The sequence below is a fragment of the Oncorhynchus kisutch genome, linkage group LG18, assembly GCF_002021735.2.
Source record: "Oncorhynchus kisutch isolate 150728-3 linkage group LG18, Okis_V2, whole genome shotgun sequence".
Classification (NCBI taxonomy): domain Eukaryota; kingdom Metazoa; phylum Chordata; class Actinopteri; order Salmoniformes; family Salmonidae; genus Oncorhynchus; species Oncorhynchus kisutch.
The window spans coordinates 66,903,409-66,925,924 of record NC_034191.2 but is presented as its reverse complement, the minus strand read 5'-3'; the positions used below and the strand labels follow the sequence as shown (position 1 = coordinate 66,925,924).

At 42.9% G+C, this 22,516-nt stretch overlaps 1 protein-coding gene across 3 annotated transcripts in view; it reads right to left on the bottom strand.

Moving 5' to 3' along the window:
* LOC109878541 (golgin subfamily B member 1) overlaps positions 1-22,516 on the bottom strand; it is a 163,341-nt gene that overhangs the window by 11,345 nt on the left and 129,480 nt on the right. For all 3 annotated transcript variants that reach the window (XM_031796515.1, XM_031796516.1, XM_031796517.1), the window contains 5 exons: positions 20,752-20,961; positions 15,164-15,273; positions 14,985-15,059; positions 7,810-7,903; positions 7,294-7,328 (listed from right to left, as the gene is read on the bottom strand). In XM_031796515.1, the coding sequence (XP_031652375.1) occupies positions 7,294-7,328; positions 7,810-7,903; positions 14,985-15,059; positions 15,164-15,273; positions 20,752-20,961 (524 nt within the window). The remainder of the gene's footprint in view (positions 1-7,293; positions 7,329-7,809; positions 7,904-14,984; positions 15,060-15,163; positions 15,274-20,751; positions 20,962-22,516) is intronic.

Below are 22,516 nucleotides of genomic sequence, written 5' to 3'. Positions count from 1 at the left end.
TCTCTCACTATCTTACCTAGTTGTGTGTGTTTTCTATACCTGTCCACACCTCTCCCTGTAGGCTTCACACCACTCTCTCACTATCTTACCTAGTTGTGTGTGTTTTCTATACCTGTCCACACCTCTCCCTGTAGGCTTCACACCACTCTCTCACTACAGTGCCTTGCGAAAGTATTCGGCCCCCTTGAACTTTGCGACCTTTTGCCACATTTCAGGCTTCAAACATAAAGATATAAAACTGTATTTTTTGTGAAGAATCAACAACAAGTGGGACACAATCATGAAGTGGAACGACATTTATTGGATATTTCAAACTTTTTTAACAAATCAAAAACTGAAAAATTGGGCGTGCAAAATTATTCAGCCCCTTTACTTTCAGTGCAGCAAACTCTCTCCAGAAGTTCAGTGAGGATCTCTGAATGATCCAATGTTGACCTAAATGACTAATGATGATAAATACAATCCACCTGTGTGTAATCAAGTCTCCGTATAAATGCACCTGCACTGTGATAGTCTCAGAGGTCCGTTAAAAGCGCAGAGAGCATCATGAAGAACAAGGAACACACCAGGCAGGTCCGAGATACTGTTGTGAAGAAGTTTAAAGCCGGATTTGGATACAAAAAGATTTCCCAAGCTTTAAACATCCCAAGGAGCACTGTGCAAGCGATAATATTGAAATGGAAGGAGTATCAGACCACTGCAAATTTACCAAGACCTGGCCGTCCCTCTAAACTTTCAGCTCATACAAGGAGAAGACTGATCAGAGATGCAGCCAAGAGGCCCATGATCACTCTGGATGAACTGCAGAGATCTACAGCTGAGGTGGGAGACTCTGTCCATAGGACAACAATCAGTCGTATATTGCACAAATCTGGCCTTTATGGAAGAGTGGCAAGAAGAAAGCCATTTCTTAAAGATATCCATAAAAAGTGTCGTTTAAGGTTTGCCACAAGCCACCAAACATGTGGAAGAAGGTGCTCTGGTCAGATGAAACCAAAATTGAACTTTTTGGCAACAATGCAAAACGTTATGTTTGGCGTAAAAGCAACACAGCTCATCACCCTGAACACACCATCCCCACTGTCAAACATGGTGGTGGCAGCATCATGGTTTGGGCCTACTTTTCTTCAGCAGGGACAGGGAAGATGGTTAAAATTGATGGGAAAATGGATGGAGCCAAATACAGGACCATTCTGGAAGAAAACCTGATGGAGTCTGCAAAAGACCTGAGACTGGGACGGAGATTTGTCTTCCAACAAGACAATGATCCAAAACATAAAGCAAAATCTACAATGGAATGGTTCAAAAATAAACATATCCAGGTGTTAGAATGGCCAAGTCAAAGTCCAGACCTGAATCCAATTGAGAATCTGTGGAAAGAACTGAAAACTGCTGTCCACAAATGCTCTCCATCCAACCTCACTGAGCTCGAGCTGTTTTGCAAGGAGGAATGGGAAAAAATTTCAGTCTCTCGATGTGCAAAACTGATAGAGACATACCCCAAGCGACTTACAGCTGTAATCGCAGCAAAAGGTGGCGCTACAAAGTATTAACTTAAGGGGGCTGAATAATTTTGCACGCCCAATTTTTCAGGTTTTGAAATATCCAATAAATGTCGTTCCACTTCATGATTGTGTCCCACTTGTTGTTGATTCTTCACAAAAAATACAGTTTTATATCTTTATGTTTGTAGCCTGAAATGTGGCAAAAGGTCGCAAAGTTCAAGGGGGCCGAATACTTTCGCAAGGCACTGTATCTTACCTAGTTGTGTGTGTTTTCTATACCTGTCCACACCTCTCCCTGTAGGCTTCACACCACTCTCTCACTATCTTACCTAGTTGTTTACAGATTCTCATTTTGCTCTTTTGTAGCTTTGTCAACTGTGTGTGTTTTCTATACCTGTCCACACCACTCCCTGTAGGCTTTACAGACGCTCCCCACCCCTTGGCTGCAACCCTTCTAATTTAGTGTACCTGTACCCCATGTTTTCTCTCATGGTCCGAGAGCATCTGGTTGTCATAGTGATGGCACAGGTCTACTCATTTGTCCTAAGTGGAGATTTTCTATTTTCTCCCTCTCTTACCTGTTTCTCCTCATTTGAATTCCATACTGTCACTTGTCCATTCAAGATTAACAGTATGCCCACCAGGTGCCCTTGGAGAGTTCCTCAATTAGTTGGACACCTTGATAAGCTCATTTCCTGACGATGCTCACCGCTCTTAGTACTTGGCGACTTCAACCTCCCGACGTCTGCCTTCGATTAATTTCTTTCCACTTCTCACCCTTTCCCAGTCCCCTCCCACTCACAAGGCAGGCAATACGTTTGACCTCACCCTTTCCCAATCCCCTCCCACTCACAAGGCAGGCAATACGTTTGACCTCACCCTTTCCCAATCCCCTCCCACTCACAAGGCAGGCAATATGTTTGTTTGACCTCACCCTTTCCCAATCCCCTCCCACTCACAAGGCAGGCAATACGTTTGACCTCACCCTTTCCCAGTCCCCTCCCACTCACAAGGCAGGCAATACGTTTGACCTCACCCTTTCCCAGTCCCCTCCCACTCACAAGGCAGGCAATACGTTTGATCTCACCCTTTCCCAATCCCCTCCCACTCACAAGGCAGGCAATACGTTTGACCTCACCCTTTCCCAATCCCCTCCCAAGGCAGGCAATACGTTTGACCTCACCCTTTCCCAATCCCCTCCCACTCACAAGGCAGGGAATACGTTTGACCTAACCCTTTCCCAATCCCCTCCCACTCACAAGGCAGGCAATACGTTTGACCTCACCCTTTCCCAATCCCCTCCCACTCACAAGGCAGGCAATACGTTTGACCTCACCATTTCCCAATCCCCTCCCACTCACAAGGCAGGCAATACGTTTGACCTCACCCTTTCCCAATCCCCTCCCACTCACAAGGCAGGCAATACGTTTGACCTCACCCTTTCCCAATCCCCTCCCACTCACAAGGCAGGCAATACGTTTGACCTCACCCTTTCCCAATCCCCTCCCACTCACAAGGCAGGCAATACGTTTGACCTCACCCTTTCCCAATCCCCTCCCACTCACAAGGCAGGCAATACGTTTGACCTCACCCTTTCCCAATCCCCTCCCACTCACAAGGCAGGCAATACGTTTGACCTCACCCTTTCCCAATCCCCTCCCACTCACAAGGCAGGCAATACGTTTGACCTCACCCTTTCCCAATCCCCTCCCACTCACAAGGCAGGCAATACGTTTGACCTCACCCTTTCCCAATCCCCTCCCACTCACAAGGCAGGCAATACGTTTGACCTCACCCTTTCCCAATCCCCTCCCACTCACAAGGCAGGCAATACGTTTGACCTCACCCTTTCCCAATCCCCTCCCACTCACAAGGCAGGCAATACGTTTGACCTCACCCTTTCCCAATCCCCTCCCACTCACAAGGCAGGCAATACGTTTGACCTCACCCTTTCCCAATCCCCTCCCACTCACAAGGCAGGCAATACGTTTGACCTCACCCTTTCCCAATCCCCTCCCACTCACAAGGCAGGCAATACGTTTGACCTCACCCTTTCCCAATCCCCTCCCACTCACAAGGCAGGCAATACGTTTGACCTCACCCTTTCCCAATCCCCTCCCACTCACAAGGCAGGCAATACGTTTGACCTCACCCTTTCCCAATCCCCTCCCACTCACAAGGCAGGCAATACGTTTGACCTCACCCTTTCCCAATCCCCTCCCACTCACAAGGCAGGCAATACGTTTGACCTCACCCTTTCCCAATCCCCTCCCACTCACAAGGCAGGCAATACGTTTGACCTCACCCTTTCCCAATCCCCTCCCACTCACAAGGCAGGCAATACGTTTGACCTCACCCTTTCCCAATCCCCTCCCACTCACAAGGCAGGCAATGCACTTGGCCTCATCGTTACTAGAGGCTGCTTACAACCTTTCACTCCCTACTCTCCCTCATCTTCCAATCTCTTCCCATCTCTCTCTCCCTCTCTCTCTCTCTCTCTCCCAATTTCTACCACTAAATTTCAAGCGTATGCCTCTAGCCCTAGGAAACTCTTTTCCACTTTCTCCCTCCTTAATCCTCTACCCCCTCCCTCTCTGCGGACAACTTTGTCAACTCAGCCATGACATATGCTACTCATTCACTCAGACCATTGAGACCACTAGTCTCACTCACACAGAAGTACCCTACGTCTTGACTTCTTTCTCCCTTCTCTCTCCAGATGACATCCTGTGACTAGTGAGGTCTGGCTGCCCGACAACCTGCCTGCTCGACACCATCCCCTTCTGCCTTAGCCACACCATCTCTGGAGACCTTCTCCCATTCCTCACTTGCCTCACCAACTCATCCCTGACCACTGGCTGCATCCCCTCTGACTTCAAAATGGCCCGAGTTGCTCCCCTCAAGAAACCAACCTTCGACTCATCTGACGTAAAAAACTATAGACCTGTATCCCTTTCTTTTCTTTACAAAACACTTGAGCGTGCAGTCTCTGATCAACTTTCTGATTATCTTTCTCAGAACGATCATCTTGACCCTAACCAGTCAGGCTTCAAGACGGGTCACTCAACCGAGACTGTTCTTCTCTGTCAAGGACACTGCAAAAACTGACTCTCTTCTGTTCTCATCCTCCTAGATCTATCCGCTGCCTTCGACACCATGAACCATCAGATCCTCCTCTCAGGGCTGGGCGTCTCAGGCTCTGCACACTCTTGGATTGCATCCTACATGGCAGACCACTCCTACCAGGTGAAGTGGAGAGGATCTGAGTCTGCACCACATACTATCACTACCCGTGTCCCCCAGGGCTCGGTTCTAGGCCCTCTTCTCGATACACCGAGACACTCGGCTCCATCAAATCCTCACAGTCTCTGCTATCATTGCTATGTGGATGACACTCAACTACTTTCCAGGTGGCGACATCTTTGCGCGCCTGGCAGATATCTCAACTTGGATGTCAGAGGGGATGTGGTCAGGGATGAATTGGTGAGGCAGGTGAGGAATGTCGGCCCACCACCTCAAGCTCAACAAGACGGAATTGCTCTTCCTCCCGGGGAAGGCCTGCCTGCTCAAATACCTCCATCACGGTTGACAACTCCAGTGTTCCCCTCCCAGAGTGCAAAGAACCTTGGCGTGACCCTGGACAACACCTTGTCATTCTCTGCAAACATCAAAGCAGTGACCCGCTCCTGCAGGTTCATGCTCTACAACATTCGTAGAGTACGACCCTACCTCACACAGGAAGCGGGTGCAGGTCCTAATCCAGGCACTCGTCCTCTCCCGTCCGGACTACTTCAACTCGCTGTTGGCTTTGCTCCCCGCTTGTGCCATCAAACCCCTGACACTTACCCAGACTACTGCAGCCCACCTGGTTTTCAACCTTCCCAAGTTCTCTCATCTGGCTCCTCTGCACACTCCACTGGCTTCCAGTCAAAGCTTGCTTCCACTACAAGACCATGGTGCTTGCCTGTGGAGCAGCAAGAGGAACTTCCCCTCTCTACCTTCAGGCTCAAACCCTACACCCCAACCCCAGCACTGCGGTCTGCCACCTCAGGTCTCTTGGCCTTTCCACCCCTACGGGAGGGCAGCTTCTGCTCAGCCCAGTCCAAGCTCTTCTCTGTCCTGGCACCCCAATAGTGGAACCAGTTTCTTCCTGAAGCTAGGACAGCAGGGAGCCTGCCAATCTTCCATAAACATCTGAAACCCCGCCTCTTCAATCATCATCTTAAATACACCCCCCCCCCACTAGCTTTGACTCTACGATTGAGGAAACATGTACTTTCTATTCCTGTGGTATATGGATGTCCCACCTAGTTATCTTAAGATGAATACACTAACTGTAAGTCACTCTGGAAAAGAGCATCTGCTAAATGACTAAAATGTAAAAATATCCTCGCCTCTCGTCCCTTCTCACTCCTCCTCTCCTCACCCCTTCTCCTCTCTTTTCCTCCCCTCTCATGCTTCCTCTTCTCCTCTTTTCCTCCCCTCTCATGCTTCCTCTTCTCACTCCTCCTCTCCTCACCCCTTCTCCTCTCTTTTCCTCCCCTCTCATGCTTCCTCTTCTCTCCTCATTTTCTGTCAAATCAGTAAACATACAGCTTAATGGATGAACTTTATAATCCTGGTAAGAGTATATTGTACTATGTAGCCTATATTACACAGCGTATAGAGGCTGTGTATATAGTAAGCTTTGTAATCATCATGGAATAACCAACGATTAGAGGGATTTCAGAAAATATTTCGAATAACTGACTCCTCACTAGGTTGATCACTGTCATGATTATACCACCGTATCCCTAGAGACCTCCTTCATAATGCATGATCCTAATCATGTGTAGGCCAATAGGTATATGACAGCCATGCAAATATCACTTCTCATATAGCAAGTATTTCGATTCATATATGCTACGGGGAAATTGTAATAATGACACGAAGGCGTTTTCCCATAATAAGAGACAATAGAAGACAGCTTCATTCACTGCATCTTATCTCAGTCTACATTAATATATTCAAAAACCCACATCTATATGAATCTCTTCTCTCGGCCTCTGTAGCAATTATTCAGAAAGACAAAGAGATGTGATTCACCTTTCTGTCAGGGCCCTTAATAATACCATTAAAATGACTGACAGCTTTGAACTGTGTTTGAAACCAATAGGAGTCCAAACAAATTAGATTGGTTTGGAAATAAAGCCTGTTGGTTCGTTAGAGGACGAGGAGGGGGCGTGGTGGAGGGATGCATCGTTAACAAGGGGGACCCAAGGGGTCAGGTGGGGGGTGATTGTTAGTGTGTGTGTGTAGGTTTGGGGAGGATTGCTTCAGGCAGGTACCTCTATTGCCCCCCACAACCATCCCTTCTGTCCATCATTCTTTCATCCTCTTAATGAAACGAATAGATGAACCTCTCCACTACAGATGAAACTTAATCTGACAACAATGAGGACTCTGGTCAGAGACTTATCATTGCTAAAGACTCAGCATGATTTAGTTATTCAGTGTGTGTATGGGTAGGTCACGTCACACACAGACACAGGTGGCATCGCCTGAGGGTCTTTTAATTGGCAGTACACCCCCTCCCCCTAATGTCATTATCCCATTCACAACTTTTAATTGGTAATAACATCATTAACAGCTGCTGGGGAAGAAGCAGCCTGAGTGTATGAAACGCCTGTGTCTGGATGTGATCATGACTACTATGGTGACTGATTGGGAGTATACGTACACACATGTATGACCACACACACACACCGTGTCCAGACAGAGAACAGACACACAGACCGTTGGTACTTACTCCTCCTGCTGTTGACCCCGGTCTTGAACCTGGGCCTACGGAGAAAATGACAAGCTAAATATTAATCTAAGCCGACGATAGTCTTATCAGCACCACTTCCATGTAGAGTTTTGTTCTATTCTACAATATTCTATACTAATCACTGGTGTTATTCTGATTGAGTTCCAGTCATTAGTTTTGAGGAAGGTTTTTGGTGGCTGTATGCCTCAGGCACTGCTGACATATCAGATAAGAGTGATAGGACTCAGATGCTGTTACCATTGTCTGATCAAAGTATTTGGAAATATGGCATATTACAGAGACTAAATGGCATGTGTGGTTAGACCAAAGGCTTCTAAAAGAGACAGACACATTTAGAAGAGTGTGTGTGTGTGTGTGTGGGGGGGGGGGGGGGGGTACAAAATATTATACACAAACAACTGTGCATATGTCAACTACAGAAATTCTATATCTTTCTTTTCTCTTTCTTTTTTCTCCCTCAGTCTAGAAGATCTCTCTCTTCTTCCTCTCATTTACCTTTAAGCGTTCCATCTCTCTCTCCTTCTCCTCCCCCTCATCTCCCAATTTCCTCAGCTCCTCCTCTAGGGCCCTGTTAGCCTCCTGAAGATGTCTGAGAGAGAGACACAGAGATAGAGAGAGAGAGAGAGAGAGAGAGAGAGAGAGAGAGAGAAAAGCAATCCATATAGATTTTTGGATGAGAGGAGAGAGACAGAGAAAGGCAACATAAATGAAGGAGATGGAGAGAGGAACACAGTGCACTCAAACCACTGTCTGGCTTTAATGATGTCATTTAGGTGGAATGGCAGGCGAACACGCTGACCCAGACAGACGGACAGACAGACAAGACATAGTGAGAGGACAGAAGGATAGAGAGGACAGAAGGATAAAAGGATAGAGAGGACAAAAGGATAGAGGACAGAAGGACAGAGATGACAGAAGGATACAAGGCTACAGAGGACAGAAGGCTAGAGAGGACAGAGGATAGAGAGGACAGAAGTATAGTGAGGACATAAGGCTAGAGAGAATAGAAGGAGAGAGAGAGGACAGAAGGAGACAGATTATAGAAGGATAGAAGAATAGAAAGGACAGATAACAGAAGGATAGAGATTACAGAAGGATAAAAAGATAGCGAGGACAGAAGGATAAAAGGATAGAGATTACAGAAGGATAAAAGGATAGCGGGGACAGAAGGATAAAAGGCTAGAGATTACAGAAGGATAAAGGCTAGAGATTACAGAAGGATAAAAGGATAGCGAGGACAGAAGGATAAAAGGATAGAGATTACAGAAGGATAAAGGCTAGAGATTACAGAAGGATAAAAGGATAGCGAGGACAGAAGGATAAAAGGATAGAGATTACAGAAGGATAAAGGCTAGAGATTACAGAAGGATAAAAGGCTAGAGATTACAGAAGGATAAAGGCTAGAGATTACAGAAGGATAAAAGGATAGCGAGGACAGAAGGATTAAAGGATAGAGATTACAGAAGGATAAAAGGATAGCGGGGACAGAAGGATAAAAGGATAGAGATTACAGAAGGATAAAAGGATAGCGGGACAGAAGGATAAAAGGCCAGAGATTACAGAAGGATAAAGGCTAGAGATTACAGAAGGATAAAAGGCTAGAGATTACAGAAGGATAAAGGCTAGAGATTACAGAAGGATAAAAGGATAGCGGGGACAGAAGGATAAAAGGCTAGAGATTACAGAAGGATAAAGGCTAGAGATTACAGAAGGATAAAAGGATAGCGAGGACAGAAGGATAAAAGGATAGAGATTACAGAAGGATAAAAGGATAGCGGGACAGAAGGATAAAAGGCTAGAGATTACAGAAGGATAAAGGCTAGAGATTACAGAAGGATAAAAGGATAGAGAGGACAGAAGGATAAAAGGATAGAGATTACAGAAGGATAAAAGGCTAGAGATTATAGAAGGATAAAAGGATAGAGGACAGAAGGATAAAAGGCTAGAGAGGACAGAAGGATAAAAGGATAGAGAGGACAGAAGGCTAGAGAGGACAGAAGGATAAAAGGATAGAGATTATAGAAGGATAAAAGGATAGAGAGGACAGAAGGATAAAAGGATAGATGAGAAGGAAGGCTAGAGAGGACAGAAGGATAAAAGGCTAGAGAGGACAGAAGGCTAGAGAGGACAGAAGGATAGATATTACAGAAGGATAGAGAGGACAGAAGGACAGAGAGGACAGAAAGGATAGAGATGACAGAAGGATAAAAGGCTAGAGAGAACACAAGGCTAGAGAGGACAGCAGGATAGATATTACAGAAGGATACAATGATAGAGATGACAGATGGATAAAATGAATGATAGAGAGGACAGAAGGATAGAGAGGATAGAAGGATAGAGAGGACAGACGGATCGAGAGGACAGAAGGATAGAAAGGACAGAAGCACAGATGGACAGAGTGGATAGAGATTACAGAAGGATATAAGGACAGAAGGGTAGAGAGGACGGAAGGACTGAGAGGATAGAAGGATAGAGAGGACGGAAGGACTGAGAGGACGGAAGGACTGAGAGGAAGGAAGGATAGAGAGGATAGAAGGACTGAGGATAGAAGGATGGAGAGGATAGAAGGACAGAGGATAGAAGGATAGAGTGGACAGAAGGACTGAGAGGATAGAAGGTTAGAGAGGACGGAAGGACAGAGGATAGAAGGATAGAGAGGACGGCAGGACTGAGAGGACGGAATGACTGATAGGATAGAAGGATAGAGAGGATTGAAGGATAGAGAGGATAGAAGGATAGAGAGGATAGAAGGACTGAGAGGATAGAATGATAGAGAGGATAGAAGGATAGAGAGGACGGAAGGACTGAGAGGATAGAAGGATAGAAATTACAGAAGGATAAAAGGCTAGAGAGGACAGAAGGATAGAGGACAGAAAGACACACACACACACAGGAAGAAGGAGAGACATTCTCAGCATGATGGCGGTATGGAGCTACAGGGGGTGGAATGATGGATGACGGGAAGACCACTTTGATCTCTGAAGAACAGTGTCAGTGTGTGTGTGTGTGTGTGTGTGTGTGTGTGTGTGTGTGTGTGTTTGCTGACGGTGGGCAGGAAGTAATGGGTGTGTGTCAGGTGTGTGTCTTTCTCTGAGATTCTGAATCAGAGAGGAGTGTGTAACACACACACACCTACGAACGCACACACACACCCACCTGCTGTGATCACACATACCCCCCTGGTGGGAAAGGTGACCTAGTTAGCAGGTGCAGCGTTTAGCTGAGCTGAGTTTCCTGTCTCAGAACATCCAGTCATCTTTAGTAAACAAATTCGCTGCTCAGGGACAACACACACACTCTCAAGGACACACAAACACATACATATGTAATACGTGTACATCATGTGTTTCTGGTAAGGGAGTCCATACCTTGTTAAGGGGCTTTATGTCAGTGTTTCTCCATCCTAGTCCTGGGGACCCTAGGGGGTGCACAGTTTTGTATTTGCCCTAGCACTAACATTAACACACCTGATTCCTAGGGATGTAACGATTCTCCGATACGCATCAGTCCCTGGTTCAAATGTTTAAGATACTAGTGCATTGGTCAGCAGACCCCAAACCGATCCAAATGTAGCATGCATTTGTCAGAACATCCTATTTAAACGTTACGAATTGCCGGTTACACATTTATTTTTAAATGTTTTATTCTACCTTCTGAAAATACCTCATCTTTTGTGACAACTGATGTGTCCTGTCCTTCAGTGTCGAACTAAGCATGTGTCATTTTGAATGCCAAACAACCCCAGGTAATATCAGTAGCCTGTAGTCAAACTGTGCATTGTGCCCAACTTCATGCGCTGACCAACGCGAGGTAGGCGGCATCTTACACATGCTAAAATGTTTATGTGTTGAGTGACAACCTTTGTAATGTGCTATAGGTTATTATTGTTATCCATGTGCTGAAAATGGTGTTTTACCTGTTTTATCTGGATTGTTCAGGTTCAACATCAGCAATAGTTGTGGTATATTTTTTTTATATAATTACATAACAAGGACCGAGGTGCACTGCATGGCCCGAAGGGAGAAGAGAAGTTCACTCTGTAAAAACATCCAAATGGTCAAAACCATTTGATTTTGAAAGTTATGCTATATATTCATTGGCTATGTCATAGCTCATTTGTAAATAATAAATATTGATACATTACTATCTCAAACACTTAATGTGCAAAAATGATGTCTTGCCCATTCACCCTCTGAATGGCACACATACATAATCCATGTCTGAATTGTCTCAAGGCTTATAAATCCTTCTTTAACCTGTCTCCTCCCCTTCATCTACACTGATTGAAGTGGATATTACAGGTGACATCAATAAGGGATCATAGCCTTCACCTAGTTAGTTTGTCATGGAAAGACCAGGTGTTCCTAATGTTTTATGCACTCAGTGTAGACACTATAATGATATATAATGTTAAGATAGACAGTATAATGATACAGTTGAAGTCGGAAGTTTACATACACTTAGGTTGGAGTCATTAAAAATCATTGTTCAACCACTCCACAAATTTCTTGTTAACAAACTATAGTTTTGGCAAGTTGGTTAGGACATCTACTTTGTACATGACACAAGTCATTTTTCCAACAATTGTTAACAGACAGATTTTTTCACTTATAATTCACTGTATACAGTGGGTCAGTAGTTTACATACACTAAGTTGACTGTGCCTTTAAACAGCTTGGAAAATTCCAGAAAATTATATCATGGCTTTCGAAGCTTCTGATAGGCTAATTGACATAATTTGAGTCAATTGGAGGTGTACCTGTGGATGTATTTCAAGGCCTACCTTCAAACCTTGCTTGACATCATGGGAAAATCAAAAGAAATCAGCCAAGACCTCAGAAAAAAAATTGTAGACCTCCACAAGTCTGGTTCATCCTTGGGTGGCAGCATCATGTTGTGTGGGTGCTTTGCTGCGGGAGGGACTGGTGTACTTCACAAAATAGATGGCTTCATGAGGAAGGAAAATATGTGGATATATTGAAGCAACATCTCAAGACATCAGTCAGTCAGGAAGTTAAAGCTTGGTCGCAAATGGGTCTTCCAAATGGACAATGACCCCAAGCTTACTTCCAAAGTTGTGGCAAAATGGCTTAAGCACAACAAAGTCAAGGTACTGAAGTGGCCATCACTTGACCTAAACCTGACCTAAATCCTATAGAAAATTTGTGGGCAGAACTGAAAAAGCGTGTGCGAGCAAGGAGGCCTACAAACCTGACTCAGTTACACCTGCCAAAATTACACCGGCCAAAATTCACCCAACTTATTGTGGGAAGCTTGTAGAAGGCAACCTGAAACGTTTGACCCAAGTTAAACAATTTAAAGGCAATGCCTCCAAATACTAATTGAGTGTATGTAAACTTCTGACCCACTGGGAATGTGATGAAAGAAATAAAAGCTGAAAGAAATAAAAGCTGAAAGAAATCATTCTCTCTACTATTATTCTGACATTTCACATTCTTAAAATTAAGTGGTGATCCTAACTGACCTAAGACAGATAATTTTTACTAGGATTAAATGTCAGGAACTGTGATAAACTGTGAAAAACTGAGTTTAAATGTATTTGGCTAAGGTGTATGTAAACTTGTGACTTCAACTGTATATAATGATAAGATATAGACAGTACAATGATACATAATGAGAAGATAGACAGTATAAAGGGAAAGGGGGATACCTAATCAGTTGTACAACTGAATGCATTCAACTGAAACGTGTCTTCCGCATTTAAACCAATCTCTATACATAATGATAAGATAGAGAGTACAATGATATATAATGATAAGATAGACAGTATAATGATAATATACAGTACAATGATATATACTGATAAGAGATACAGTATAATGATACATTTTATTTTTTTTATTTTTTTATTTATTTTATTTTACCTTTATTTAACCAGGTAGGCAAGTTGAGAACAAGTTCTCATTTACAATTGCGACCTGGCCAAGATAAAGCAAAGCAGTTCGACAGATAAAACGACACAGAGTTACACATGGAGTAAAAACAAACATACAGTCAATAATGCAGTATAAACAAGTCTATATACAATGTGAGCAAATGAGGTGAGAAGGGAGGTAAAGGCAAAAAAGGCCATGATGGCAAAGTAAATACAATATAGCAAGTAAAATAATGATATAATAATAATAATAAACATAATGATAAGATAGACAGTATAATAAGATAGACAGTATAATGATAAGAGAGACAGTATGATATATAATAAGATATAATTATATATAATACGATAGACATAATAATGATATCACAGATAGCAAAATGAGATATAATGATAAGATATCATTATATCTCATTATACTGTCTATTTTATCATTATATCTCATACTGTCTAAGATAGAAAGTATAATGATATATAATGATATACAGTGCATTCGGAAAATATTCAGACCCCTTGACTTTTTCCCCATTTTGTTACGTTACAGCCTTATTCTAAAATTGATTAAATTGTTTGTTTTCCCTCATCAATCTACACACAATACCTCATATTGACGAAGCAAAAACAGGTTTCAGATGTTTTTGTAAACGTATAAATATCCATAAGTATTCAGGCCCTTTACTCAGTACTTTGTTGAAGCACCATTGGCATCAATTACAGCCTCGAGTCTTCTTGGGTATGATGCTACACGCTTGGCACACCTGTATTTGGGGAGTTTCCCCCATTCTTCTCTGCAGATCCTCTCAAGCTCTGTCAGTTTGGATGGGGAGCGTCACTGCACAGCTATTTTATGGTCTGTCCAGAGATGTTCGATGTGGTTCAAGTCTGGGCTCTGGCTGGGCCACTCAAGGACATTCAGAGACTTGTCCCGAAGCCACTCCTGCGTTGTCTTGGCTGTGTGCTTAGGGTCGTTGTCCTGTTGGAAGGTGAACTTTCGCAGCAATTCAACCATGAAGGCCTGATTCACACAGTCTCCTCTGAACAGTTGATGTTGAAATGTGTCGGTTACATGAAGCATTTATTTGCGCTGCAATTTCTGAGGCTGGTAAATCTAATGAAGTTATCTTCTGCAGTAGAGGTAACTCTGGGTTTTCCTTTCCTGTGGCGGTCCTCATGAGAGCCAGTTTCATCATAGCGTTTGATGGTTTTTGCGACTGCACTTGAAGAAACTTTCAAAGTTCTTGAAATGTTCCGTATTGACTGACCTTCATGACTTAAAGTAATGATGGACTGTCCATTCTCTTTGCTTATTTGAGCTGTTCTTGCCATAATATGGACTTGGTATTTTACCAAATAGGGCTATCTGAATACCGCCCCTACCTTGTCACAACACAACTGATTGGCTCAAATGCATTAAGAAGGAAAGAAATTCCACAAATGAACAAGGCATGCCTGTTCATTGAAATGCATTCCAGGTCACTACCTTATGAAGCTGGTTGAGAGAAAGCCAAGAGTGTGCAAAGCTGTCATCAAGGCAAGGGGTGGCTATTTGAAGAATCTCAAATATAAAATATATTTGGATTTGTTTAACATGATTCCATATGTGTTATTTCATAGTTTTGATGTATTCACTATTATTCTACAATGTATAAAATAGTAAAAAATAAAGAAAAACCCTTGAATGGGTACCTTTGACCGGTAGTGTATATAACGGCAAGATAGACAGTATAATGATAAGAACGGTACGCAGTATACAGTATGTGAATGATGTACTCACTGTTTCTCCTCACTGATGATGAGCAGCACCTTGTTCTGACCTCTGATCTTAGCAGCTAGACTCTCACTGGCAACCCTGACACACACACAGAGAGAGATGCATCATACTGGGCTGGCAATCAGAGAGTGTGTGTGGGTGTTTCCTACTATGCATTTGCTATGTGTTGGTGTCCTACCCACCTCTGCTCTTTGACCCAGCGGTTGACATTGGCCATGACCACCTGGCTCTCCTGGCGGAGGTGCGCGTTGTCAGAGTACGCCCCCTCCACCTCCAACCGCAGTGTGTCCAGCTATAACGAACACACACACAGCCTTGTACAGCTAACCTTGTGGGGACACACCATTCAGTCCCATTCAAAATCCTATTTTCCCTAACCCATACTCTTACCCTAACCTTAGCCCAAAAACCTAACCTTAATCCTAACCCTAAACCTAAACCTAGCTCCTAACCCTAACCCTTAACGTAATTCTAATGCTTACAGAGATATGACCCTTATACATGACACCCCACAGACAACTCAAATGTGCTTGGGAATCTGTTAAGAAATCAACGGTTGGATTGTTGATCGATTTTCCTAAACTTTTAAGGGTCTAATTAAAGATCTTGGTTGAGTTTCAAACAAAAACAGAGCTTCACAGCACCAGTACAGACTTGACTGAGATAAAGACAGAGCTTCACAGCACCAGTACAGACTTGACGGAGATAAAGACAGAGCTTCACAGCACCAGTACAGACTTGACGGAGATAAAGACAGAGCTTCACAGCACCAGTACAGACTTGACAGAGATAAAAACAGAGCTTCACAGCACCAGTACAGACTTGACAGAGATAAAGACAGAGCTTCACAGCACCAGTACAGACTTGACAGAGATAAAAACATAGCTTCACAGCACCAGTACAGACTTGACAGAGATAAAGACAGAGCTTCACAGCACCAGTACAGACTTGACGGAGATAAAGACAGAGCTTCACAGCACCAGTACAGACTTGACGGAGATAAAGACAGAGCTTCACAGCACCAGTACAGACTTGACAGAGATAAAAACATAGCTTCACAGCACCAGTACAGACTTGACGGAGATAAAAACATAGCTTCACAGCACCAGTACAGACTTGACGGAGATAAAGACAGAGCTTCACAGCACCAGTACAGACTTGACAGAGATAAAAACATAGCTTCACAGCACCAGTACAGACTTGACGGAGATAAAGACAGAGCTTCACAGCACCAGTACAGACTTGACGGAGATAAAAACAGAGCTTCACAGCACCAGTACAGACTTGACAGAGATAAAGACAGAGCTTCAACTGAATAACAGGTTGAGTTCTCAGCCTTTCAAAGGTGTCAGATTGAAATGTCCTTGAGGTCAGCTCACCCAGTGTTTCACGTTATCAGAATATTTGGCTTTTGTTGTACAACTTATGTCAGAAACACATGTTTAATTCTCATGCGGTGGTTGCCTAACTTGTGCATGTATATAAGGAAGGGGATTGTGTCTATAGAATACATCATGTCTAAAAGATGTATCATTTCAGAATAAGTGATGCTGTAGGTCTGCTGATGTTGCTGTTCTGTCTGTCTGGAGCATGGAGTCAGGGAGAGAGTGGAGGGGTCAGAGAGAATGACATAACTCAAAAGGGTCACAGTGAAGGGGGAGAGAGAAAGGTGAGAGAGGTTCAGATTGAGAGCCAAGGGACTGAAGCAAGAGAGACGACACACAAACAGACGAGCGGTCAGACCACCACCACCCCTGACATCCTGACTGAGCTGAAGGAGATGAGACATGGTGGTGGAACAGAGAGTGGAGTTGACTGTCACCAAGACTGAACTGAATAACATTGAGTCCAGACTGAAGGACAGTGAAGACATGGTAGAAGAGCCACGATTTGAGCTTAGGCTCACCAAGTTGAAGGTAGTGGAACAGAACGCAGGTAATGAACAGATAATTCATACATATCTATGTAAGAACATTCAAATATTAACAGATTTTGTTCCCATAATTCCAGGACAAGCAGCTGAACTGTCAGCCATGAGGGCCAGAGTGACGGCCAGTGAGAAGGAGATGATGGCTCTTAGAGAGGAGCTGAGCATCACCACTACTCAACAGCAGCTCCAGAAGAACAAGGTGGAGGAGCAGAAAAAGGAGATGACGGCTCTTAGAGAGGAGCTGAGCATCACCACTACTCAACAGCAGCTCCAGAAGAACAAGGTGGAGGAGCAGAAAAAGGAGATGACGGCTCTTAGAGAGGAGCTGAGCATCACCACTACTCAACAGCAGCTCCAGAAGAACAAGGTGGAGGAGCAGAAAAAGGAGATGACGGCTCTTAGAGAGGAGCTGAGCATCACCACTACTCAACAGCAGCTCCAGAAGAACAAGGTGGAGGAGCTGGAGAAAGACAATGCAGGTAAAGCCTCATTACGTAGAAACATTAACATTTGTTTGGTTCATTGTGAAGTCAGTACAGTAAAAGATCTACAGATAATTCCAGGACAAGCAGATGAACTGTCAGCCATGGGGGCGAGAGTGACAGCCAGTCAGAAGGTTGTTGTCACGGATTCCCCCAGTACCGCTGCTCATTCTGCGCACCAGCTCCGGAGGTCTACATCACCGGCCTCTAGGCGTCACTGAACTGTTTCATTACGCACGCCTGGTTCCCATTCCCCCTGATTAGTAATTGTATATATGTGCCCTCTGTTCACCAGTGTTCTGGTGGGTTATTGTTCCCATGTCCGTTGGTCTTGTGAGTACCTGTGCTTTGTAGTTTCGGCTTTTGTGCTTGTGTGTATTGTGTACTCGTTATTACAGGTCTCGTCCCGTGTATTGTTGTGCACTTGTTATTGCGGGTTTCATCCCGTGCATTTATTAGAGGTTTGACCTCGCTCTTTTGTTTAGGTTACATCCCCATATCATTTATACAACGTGACAGAGGTGGAGAAGCTGAAGCTAGAGAATGCAAACTTTACAAAACAAGTTTCACACTGGAAATCTTCGTACACATACTTTATAGTGGGATCTCTAAATTCTTTAGGATTTGTTCATCTTTCATTTATTGTCAGATTACATGGTTTCTTCCAGATCTTATGTGGTTAGTTAAAGTCAACACTAAATAACAGAACAAAATTAATCTGGGTGCAGTTTGATCTGAAAATGACACAAAGTACACACATGCCCAGCCTGACAGGCCACACATACTCTGTGACAAGTAGAATCAATGGACTAGATTTGAACCATAAGACAATCTCTTACAAATCATACAGTGCCTTCACACCCCTTGACTTTTTCCACATTTTGTTGCGTTACAGCCTGCATTTAAAATTGATTAAATTGAGTCATTGTAATACTGGCCTACACACAATACCCCATAACGTCAAAGTGGTATTATGTTAATTTGTTAAAATACTCATTAATTTAAAAAAATGAAAGCTGAAATGTCTTGAGTCAATAATTATTCAACCTCTTTGTTATGGCAAGCCTAAATAAGTTCAGGAGTAAAAATGTGCTTAACAAGTCACATAATAACTTTCATCGACTGTGCAATAATAGCTTTTAACATGATTTTTGAATGACTACCTCATCTCTGTACCCCACACATACAATTCAAACACAAAGATCAGGGAGGTTTTCCAGTGCCTCACAATGAAGAGCACCTATTGGTAAATGGGTAAAAAAAAAAAACAGACATTGAATATCCCTTTGAGCATGGTGACGTTATTAATACTTTGGATGGTGTATCAATACACCCAGTCACTACAAAATATACAGCAGTCCTTCCTAACTCAGGTGGCGGATAAGAAGGACACCGCTCAGGGATTTCACCAATGATGGCTTTAAAACACATTACAGAGTTTAATGGCTGTGATAGGAGAAAACTGAGGATGGATCAACTACATTGTAGTTACACCACAATACTAACCTAAAAGACAGAGTGAAAAGAATTAAGCCTGTACAGAATAAAACTAGTCCAAAACATGCAACCTGTTTGCAATAAGGCACAAAAGTAAAACAAACAAATGTGGCAAAGAAATGTACTTCATGTGATGAATACAAAACATGATGTTCGGGGTAAATCCAACACATCACTGAGTACCACTCTTCATATTTTCAAGCACGGTGCTGGCTGCATCATCGTATGGGTATACTTGTCATCGGCAACAACTAGGGAGTTTTTTAGGATAGAAAGAAAAGGAATAGCACTAAGCACAGGCAAAATCCTAGAGGAAAACCTGGTATAGTCTGCTGTCCAACAGACACTGGGAGACACATTCACCTTTCAGCAGGACAATAACCTAAAACACAAAGCCAAATATACACTGGAGTTGCTTACCAAGACAACATTGAATGTTCCTCAGTCGCCTAGTTACAGTTTTGTTACTTAAATTGGCTTGAAAATCTATGGCAAGACTTAAACATGGCTGTCTAGCAATGATCAACAACCATTTTGACAGAGCTTGAAGAATTAAAAAATATATAATGTGCAAATATTGTACAATCCAGGTGTACAAAGCTCTTAGAGGCCTACCAAAAAAGACTCAGAGCTGTAATCGCTGCCAAAGGCTATTCTAATTTTCAATACTTTTGCTAAATGTTCTAAAAACATGTTTTACGTTTGTCATTATGGGGTATTGTGTGTAGATGGATTAGAACATATAATATATTTAATCCATTCTGAATTCAGGCTGTAACAACAAAATGTGGAATCAGTCAAGGGGTATGTATACTTTCTGAAGGCACTAAGTTCTCATCATATTCTTACAGCTACACACTCCAATAATAGTTTGGTACTACAGAACAAATCACAATGAATATCAATTAAACAAGTAAACCGTGTGAGACTGAAGCCTTAGACTCTTGTGTTTTCTTCCTGTGTTCACAGATCAAAAGTGGCCTCTCTGCTGCTTTGACTCATTCAGGAGGGGTAGGACCCTTCAATACTGACACCACACTGATCTACAGTAAAGTCTTCACCAACACTGGCAGGGCCTACAACACAACTACAAGTACTGACCACACTAATCCAACACACACTGAATCAGGCTACAGTCCAGTATTACTAACGGTGTCTGAGAGATGGACAGTGATGATCACTCCCTGCTTCTCCTCTCATCACAGCACCAGTGAGAGGAGTCTATTACTTCAGGTTCACCGCCTTTGAAAACCGCACTGGGAAAGCCATGGCTGTTTACCCTTACCACAATGACAAGAGACGGATGTTTAATAATGACACCAATGATCAGTATTATGAGTACATATCTAATGCTTTGTCTCTAGAGCTGGATGAGGGAGATGTGGTCTACATGCGTCTCTCTGCAGGCCGTGGACTCTGGGATAATAGTAATAACCACAACACCTTTAGTGGCTTCCTGCTCTTCCCTGTGTGAATACAGCACCATGATGTAATGTTGTAATGAACTAAACTTTCTGATGTGAACCGTTCTGGGGTTAAACACCCCAATGTTCCTCTCTAACCAATAAATAAGCATTACAAAAGCATGATGACTCTCTCTTGTAGTGTTGATATGTTAGTATCAGCAACATCAAGTGATGACAATTCTAACTGCTGCATCCTGATGATAGTAATGTCATTATCATACAGTAGTGAATAGTACTTGTGTAATATATCATTCATTATACAAATAATTGATTGGACTTCAATAGCGCTTTTTCTAGACACGTAAAGGGGGAAGCTCACCTCATTCAACACCAATGAAGGACAGTATTATTAAATAGAGTAAATATGTTAAATGAAATGGTGAATATTGTCTCACCTCCTGCACCTTGCTGCTGTACTTCTCCTGTAGCGTCTCTGACTCTGTCCTCAGTACGACCAGACGCTCCTCCTGATTGGCTAGTCGCTGGACGTCGTCTTGGCCCAGGCTCTGTGACCTCAGCAGCTGAGTGGTCAACGAGCTGTACTTCTCCTCCAAAGTCCTCACCTGATTGGTCAATGAGTTGTTCTCCTCCTCCAATGTCTTCACCTGTGGAAGGAGGGCGAGATAAGCAATGTCAGGGTTGTGTTCATATTGGCAACACAAACAAAATGTCTGATGTTGAACAATCTTAGCTAGCACCTCCCTGTTTGGCTCTGCTTTGAAGCATGTCCCCTGTTTTTCTCTCTTCAATCATTTTTTAAACATGTTACAGTTTATTTACAAATCCTCTCCTTCTTTCGTGTGTGTGTACAGCACTGTCCTTCCCTAACAGAACCAGAGATATGGATAAAATGACCCGATATTTGTGTCTCCGCCCTAACAACAATTTTTCAGTTGAATCCACCTGAAAAGACAGAACAAATAATACAACAAATATTGTGGTTAAACTCAAATATACTAATTTATTAAAAAAATTAAATAAAAATAAAAAAAAATTAAAGGTAGAATTTTTGTGAATGATATAAATAGGACTGGTGGATTTATGTCACACATGCAGCAAACAGAAATATAGAAATGTCTGCTCTACCCCAAATTACAACCAACTAATTGCAGCATTACCACAAAAATGGAAGAGGCAAGTAGAAGGGGAAAAAAGTAAAGAACTTGTCTGTCGGCCCTGTATTAGAGAACATAAATGGTTAAAGAAAAGTGTGGTAAATAAAAACATGTACCAATTTCATTTAAGGACCAAAAAACTGACAGCTGTGCCATATAAATTGCAAAATAGTTGGGAACAGATATTCAATGTACCCATTCCATGGCACATGGTTTATGAATTGACACGCAAAACAATGTCGGATTCAAAACTTTAAATTTTTCAATTTATATTACTATACAACATTTGTGCAACCAATAGAATGTTATATATATATGGGGGATACAATCTTCCCAGCTCTGCAGATTCTGCTGTGAGGAGGCAGAGTCATTAGATCATTTATTTTGGTAATGTCCATATGTAGCTCGTTTTTGGTCACAGGTCCAGGAATGGCTGAAGAATTGCAACATTTGCCTAGAACTAACGCTGCAGATAGCAATACTGGATGATTTGAAAATCCATAGTCAATCAATCAATCAATAATATAATAATTATTTTAACAAAAATATTTATCTTTAATTTACAATCTGTAGAAGCTATGAGAATAGAAAGGTTCAGTACTTTTGTGAAGCATCACAGCACAGTTGAAAAATATATGGCAAATAGAAATCCAATATGGATGGTGTTGAGAGATAGATGGGAGGGGTTGAATGGAGCTGAAGGGTGGGACTGGATGGTGTTGAGAAATAGATGGGAGGGGTTGAATGGAGCTGAAGAGTGGGACTGGATGGTGTTGAGAGATAGATGGGAGGGGTTGAATGGAGCTGAAGGGTGGGACTGGATGTTGTTGAGAGATAGATGGGAGGGGTTGAATGGAGCTGAAGGGTGGGACTGGATGTTGTTGAGAGATAGATGGGAGGGGTTGAATGGAGCTGAAGGGTGGGACTAATAAGATAACTAATGTAAAACATACGGGGTCTATAAAATGTATATAGGTTCAGAAATGTTGTGAAATAGCACAGTTACAAATAGAAATCAAACTGGATGGACATCAGAAATAGAGGA